The sequence below is a fragment of the Siphateles boraxobius genome, unplaced genomic scaffold, assembly GCF_051911475.1.
Source record: "Siphateles boraxobius isolate OS27281-9 unplaced genomic scaffold, OSU_SipBor_1 246, whole genome shotgun sequence".
Lineage (NCBI taxonomy): Eukaryota > Metazoa > Chordata > Actinopteri > Cypriniformes > Leuciscidae > Siphateles > Siphateles boraxobius.
In genome coordinates this window covers 345001-352500 of record NW_027508862.1, presented here as the reverse complement: position 1 = coordinate 352500, position 7500 = coordinate 345001, and the positions used below count along the sequence as shown (strand labels likewise).

Sequence of the window (7500 nt, the reverse complement as noted above, 5' to 3'; positions counted from 1 at the left end):
TCACTCTCACACACTCACTCTCACACACTCACTCTCACACACTCACTCTCACACACTCAATCACTCGCTCTCACACTCACTCACTCACTCACACTCGCTCTCACACACACTCACTCTCACACACTCACTCTCACACACTCACTCTCACACACTCACTCTCACACACTCACTCTCACACACTCACTCTCACACACTCACTCTCACACACTCACTCTCACACACTCACTCTCACACACTCACTCTCACACTCAATCACTCGCTCACACTCGCTCACACACACTCACTCACACTCGCTCTCTCACACACTCACTCTCACACACTCACTCTCACACACTCACTCACTCACACTCAATCACTCGCTCTCACACTCACTCACTCACACACACTCACTCTCACACTCACTCTCACACACACTCACTCTCACACACACTCACTCTCACACACACTCTCACACTCGCTCTCACACACACTCTCACACACACTCACTCTCACACTCACTCTCACACACACTCACTCTCACACACTCACTCACTCACACTCACTCTCACACTCAATCACTCGCTCTCACACTCACTCACTCACACACACTCACTCTCACACTCACTCTCACACACACTCACTCTCACACACACTCACTCTCACACTCACTCTCACACTCACTCTCACACTCACTCTCACACTCGCTCTCACACACACTCACTCTCACACACTCACTCTCACACACTCACTCTCACACTCACTCTCTCACACTCACTCTCTCACACTCACTCTCACACACTCACTCTCACACTCAATCACTCGCTCTCACACTCACTCACTCACACTCGCTCTCACACACACTCACTCTCACACACTCACTCTCTCACACTCACTCTCTCACACTCACTCTCACACACTCACTCTCACACACTCACTCTCACACTCAATCACTCGCTCTCACACTCACTCACACTCGCTCTCACACACACTCACTCTCACACACTCACTCTCACACACTCACTCTCACACACTCAATCACTCGCTCTCACACTCACTCACTCACTCACTCACACTCGCTCTCACACACACTCACTCTCACACTCACTCTCACACACTCACTCTCACACACTCACTCTCACACACTCACTCTCACACACTCACTCTCACACACTCACTCTCACACACTCACTCTCACACTCAATCACTCGCTCACACTCGCTCTCACACACACTCACTCACACTCGCTCTCTCACACACTCACTCTCACACACTCACTCTCACACACTCACTCTCACACACTCACTCTCACACACTCACTCACTCACACTCAATCACTCGCTCTCACACTCACTCACTCACACACACTCACTCTCACACTCACTCACTCTCACACACACTCACTCTCACACACACTCACTCTCACACACACTCACTCTCACACTCACTCTCACACTCGCTCTCACACACACTCTCACACACACTCACTCTCACACTCACTCTCACACACACTCACTCTCACACACTCACTCACTCACACTCACTCTCACACTCAATCACTCGCTCTCACACTCACTCACTCACACACACTCACTCTCACACTCACTCTCACACACATTCACTCTCACACACACTCACTCTCACACTCACTCTCACACTCACTCTCACACTCGCTCTCACACTCGCTCTCACACACACTCACTCTCACACACTCACTCTCACACACTCACTCTCACATACTCACTCTCACACACTCACTCTCAGTCACTCACTCTCACACACTCACTCTCACACACTCACTCTCACACACTCACTCTCACACTCAATCACTCGCTCTCACACTCACTCACTCACACTTACTCTCACACTCAATCACTCGCTCTCACACTCACTCACTCACACACACTCACTCTCACACTCACTCACTCACTCTCACACTCACTCACACACTCACTCTCACACACTCACTCTCACACACTCACTCTCACACACTCACTCTCACACACTCACTCTCAGTCACTCACTCTCAGTCACTCACTCTCAGTCACTCACTCTCACACACTCACTCTCACACACTCACTCTCACACACTCACTCTCACACACTCACTCTCACACACTCACTCTCACACTCACTCACACACTCACTCTCACACACTCACTCTCACACACTCACTCTCACACACTCACTCTCACACACTCACTCTCACACACTCACTCTCACACACTCACTCTCACACACTCACTCTCACACACTCACTCTCACACACTCACTCTCACACTCAATCACTCGCTCTCACACTCACTCACTCACACTTACTCTCACACTCAATCACTCGCTCTCACACTCACTCACTCACACACACTCACTCTCACACTCACTCACTCACTCTCACACTCACTCACTCACTCTCACACTCACTCACTCTCTCACTCACTCTCACACACACTCACACTCACTCACTTTCACACACACTCACTCTCACACACACTCACTCTCACACACACTCACTCACACTCACTCTCAAACACTCACTCACTCTCAAACACACACACACTGTCCTCTTTTGTTCTGATCGGGTTTCACTACACTTTCTGTTCACATTTTTGGTTTCTGGAACATGTTTGGATATTATATTATAATATTATATAATAATAATAATAGTTGTTAAACCCTTAAGCCTTCATGTCACCCTGACAGGCTTTTCTTCTGCTTTAACATGATATGTGGAGAATCATGAGTGTAAAGTGTAGTGACCCTGATCACAACTGAACATGTGTGTGTGTTTCATCTTGCATTGATCAGATGAGCGGTTTAACATGCGGCTCAGACTGACTCATTGTACGAGGAAATTAAATGTTGGATTATTGTGATTTTCATCCCACAGTGGATCACGTGAGTGTGTGTCAGAGGATGTAGGTTATGCAGAGATTATCTGTGTGTGTGTAAGATTAGAGATCAGACCCACGTCTGCGTTTCTCAGCTTTAAACACAGTTATGATTGTACATGTAGACAACGTGAAGATTATTATATTATAATTATTATAATTAAAAGTCCTGCTTTATGCATAAAATATTATTTTCTGGTTATTGCTAATTCACAAACTGGTATTTAATTCAACAAAACCTCTAGTGGCTTCTCTCTGGGCCGCACGTCGGAGAACTGTAAATTCAATATATAAAAATTTTACTAGAATCGGGCAAAATAATCTTTTTATTTTATTTCTTTAAACATTATTTATCAGAAAAAGATCCAATATCAATCAACCATTAATTTGATTGTATTTATATATTACTACCAATTTCAGTGCATATGTATATAATGAATAAAACATTTGAGTATCAATATGACTAATAATTAAGTCATTTATTAATATTATTCCTAAAAAAGGTGAAATATTGCTATTGTAATATTTCACTGTGAAATAAGAGTATAAAATATTTTTCTTAAGTACTGTAAAATTAGAAAACTAATGTTTTATTATTTATTATTAAATTTGTATGTATTTTGGCACTTAAAGCTTCTCTTCTGATTAGTGCTTCTATAAGCTGCTGTTATTAGTGTAAGTGAAGATCTTTTGTGCATGTTGTGTTTCCTAAAGCAACTCAAACCCTCCTCAGATGCAGATGCAGTTTGTTGAGCAGCATTTACTGTGAATCGAGTCGCTGGAAACACAGAAATGGCGTGTAAAAGAACGAGAACAGTGTCGCGCTTCACTCTGAAACACACGTTTAGTAAATTCATTCACAGCCTTTGCCATTTGATAATCGCACTAAAGCCACATCATGATTTAGGTTTTATTCTGATTAATCTCCAGGCCTATAAAAGGATCTGAAATGCATGGTTTATTTCGACATTGAATGGGTTTGTGGTGTACGGACACACATATGGTTAATTTTATTTGTGCAAAGTCTGAGTCTTAAATGTGATACTCTTGAGTAAATGAAAAAATAAAAAATGTTGGTGTGAACTAATGCCTTTACAACATTTACTGATTTTTTTTAAGAAAGTTTCTCCACTTAACAAACATTACCACAGTAAAGGATGTTAGATTAATGTCTGAAAATACATTTTGAAGCATCACAGAGAGAGTCGCGACTGATGATGTGAGAGAGACGAGGCGTTGAGGGAAGTGTAATCTAGAGGAATAATTCATGAGATATTGATCATCAACCCAGGCGATCGCAGTGTGTGTCGTGAGCAGAATCAAACAAAACACACAAATCTTCACCAGTGTTTGAAGGAAAACTACAAGAGCCTTCATGGTGGAAAGTAAACCGTCACAAGCTCAAAAACTAATGATCAGGGTGTAAATAAAGTGAAGAATAAGATACAAGACATGCAAAAAATAAAGAGAGTAAAACTCTAACTAATTAAGTCATCTAGTAACAGAACAGGTTTTCCTGCTTGAATGTTGATTATTTTCCTCATATTCTCCATTGTTGCGGCTCCTCTCTTCCCAGTCTGTCAGTAACGCTCTGTTTACTTCCTGTCTCTATGAAGCCCCTCCTCCTGAAAAGCACACTGTGCTCTGATTGGTCGGCTGGAGCAGTGTGTTGTGATTGGTCGAGCGCTTCGAGTATGTTTGGGAAATGTCCCGCCTCTTCCCATAACCGCCAGTTTAACACACTACTAACTAACTTAACCAGGCCCCGCCCCTTTATTCTGCGTTTAATTATTATGGGGAATATTGTGACGTGTTCGTTCCCGGAAGAAAATCCAGATACAATGGAGGCGTTTCAGGAGTTCAGAAACACTGACACTGATATAGAGCAGCAACACTAAAGATGAACACGTAGAAAAGCAGAATGTGTCGTCGTTGAGTGACAGATGGGGTCAGAGGTGGTGTGTATTTCTGTGTCGTGATCTAATCCTGTTTGTGTGTGTGTGTGTGTGTGTGTGTGTGTGTGTGTGTGTGTGTGTGTGTGTGTGTGTGTGTGTGTGTGTGTGTGTGTGTAGGCACCTGTGCCGCATAACTCACCCAAACAAGCACTGCCATCTGTTCATCATGTTCAGCCTCTGACACAATGCATGTTTTCATGGTTCCAGGTTTGCGTCTCCTCCTAATGCGCCGTCGTTCGGCAGTCTAGCCAATCCCAGCGCAGCGCCGCCACCGTTCGGGAGCCCAGCCAATCCCAGCGCAGCGCCACCATCATTCGGGAGCCCGTCGGGATTCGGCGCTCAGACCGGCACGTTCCCCGGCTTCGGCTCGTCTGGAGGTGAGATCCCGACACACACAGTTTAACATTTAATTTGATATTCAACAATATTATTGATCTCCTGCATTGACACCATTATATGAGAACTGAGCTGAGCTGGACGATGACACCACGGCTATATGTGTATATATATAAATGAAATAAATTAACTGAACTTACGTAAGCTGGACTGTGATGCTATTTTCTTCTAGAAACAAACTTTGTTGCATTATTTTCCTGTTATCTCTGTAAAGCTGCTTTGAAACACTGTGTGCTGTAAAAAGCGCTGTGTAAATAAGCTTGACATCCGTCATTCAGGAGTTTCAGGCTCTCAGCTTTCAGACATACGGCTGCTTTTATTGTCCTCCTCTTTATAGTTTCATCAGTGCCTGATTTACAGCGCTTGAACACGAGTTTGCTGTAAACACGCAGACGTGAGCCGCTCGGTTCCTTTCAAACGCCTCTTTCATTCAAAACACAAACACTGGATTTTTGTTTCTTTTCCTGTGGAACTGTGAACCTAGAAATCTGTAAAATCAAGAAGTGCTTTTTTCACAAAAACTGCTGATTAGTTTGAAAATTCATTCAGATTTTGAACCAGTCCATTTTTATTATGTTAGTATTCATCTAATTTAAATTCCCCCTGTAGTCAATAACTTCATCCCTTAAAACTCGTCTTTGATCACCAAAATGACATATTTAAATGTATTTTCCTTAAAAATGCTTTAAAATATCTTGAATGTAACTCGACACTCTCGCCTCATTTAGTATTCACGGCTCTATGAATATGCGAATGAGCCCCGCCTCCACTCACTCACTCAGAGATCCACTCGTTGACGATCACACGTTGATCTGATTGGTTACAAGGTAGTTTGTGACGTCAGAAACACCAGCGATTTCAAAGCGTGTTTTTGAGACTGTCTTTGGTTCACTGCAGTTTTAAGGAGAAAATACTCAGCAATGATGTCGACTTATGAATTTACACATGGTTTGTCTTAAAGCAGATTAAAAACACCACATAGACAACATTAAACGCTGGATTTCACCACAGCTGGACTTTAATAAACAAATAATCAACATCTCTATACCTAAACACCTTGTTTTTTGTACTATCTATGTACTATTTAAAACTGGTCCTCAGTTCTTAGAAAGCTTAATGTCCGCCAGCACTGAAGTGTGTCGTTTCTCACGAGTGTTTATCACAAGTGCCGCTCTCATGTGTCCTAGTTACAGTGGTGAACATAGTGTTACACAGGAGAGCCAGTTCAACACCGGTTTCGAAGCGCCGGTAATGTCACACTCATAGACTGTATATAAGTATGTGCGTAACGTCACCCGTAGTGTTTCTGAAGCCCAAAGTGGGCGGAGCCGGCCGTCGCCATCTTGGCCGCGCGTCACTCCCGGATAAACGAACATGTGCAGCGAGGCGGATTAGCTGAGGTGACGTTAACGCTAGCAGACAAACGGCTAGTAGTGACATCAGCGGCAATCCACCTGTCACTCAAGTGGCCACGCCCTTAATTATGCAGAACTTTAAGGCTTAATATAATTTAAACGGATGAGTTATTAAATAATTCACCCGCCTCACAGTCGTCATGAAGGGCAAAATTAGCGATATAGACCAAAACCACTTTTTGCACCAGACTGTAAACATGTTTTATTCTGCTGTAAAGTTGGGCATTTTAACATGCAGGTCTATGGGATTGAGTCTCTTCTGCAGCCGGTCTCTAGTGGCCAGTGGATGAACTGCAGTTTAATCACTTCAGTGTTGATGAGAGAGAGAGAGATTGCCGCTTGTTCACACTCCATTGCTTGATGAAGTCTAACTCTGTTTGTGTGTTGGCTTGTGATCGTAGGTTTTGGAGGCTTTGGAAACACGAACACCAACCAGTAAGTGTGACGTCATGTGATTCACAGATGATGGTCTCGGTGGTCACGTGTCCATCAGTGTCATGTTCACATCTCTGATGTCTTCCAGACCGTCGGCTCAGACCTTCAACAGTTGGAGGAGTTGATCGCGGACTCTGACTTCCACCGACACGCTGATGTCATTTTATAGTGTGTGTGTGTGAATATGCCGTGAGGTTTGGTCATCTTTACGTGTGCTGATGTTTTATGTTCAGTGTGTTTCTTCTGCTTTATCTGCACGATGAGAAATAAACTCGAGCGCTGTTTACCGTACGTGTTTCTGTTCTTCACTCCACAACTGTGCTCCTCTCACACTTATTCTTAGATTAGATTTATGATAGACATATAGACATAGATTTATGCATTTGAATTGATTATAAAACAAAAACATTTTAACAAACTAATACACTTAATGTGG

The 7500-nt window shown here is 43.3% G+C and overlaps 1 protein-coding gene across 1 annotated transcript in view; it reads left to right on the top strand.

The window, feature by feature from the left end:
• The window catches only part of LOC143749417 (nuclear pore complex protein Nup214-like), a gene marked incomplete at its 5' end in the record, with an annotated part of 91947 nt that extends 84592 nt beyond the window's left edge, over nt 1-7355 (top strand). Inside the window, 3 exons of the mRNA XM_077241906.1 lie at nt 5026-5195; nt 7031-7064; nt 7153-7355. Of these exons, the coding sequence (XP_077098021.1) occupies nt 5026-5195; nt 7031-7064; nt 7153-7189 (241 nt within the window). The remainder of the gene's footprint in view (nt 1-5025; nt 5196-7030; nt 7065-7152) is intronic.
• Between the last annotated feature and the right edge of the window lie 145 nt (nt 7356-7500).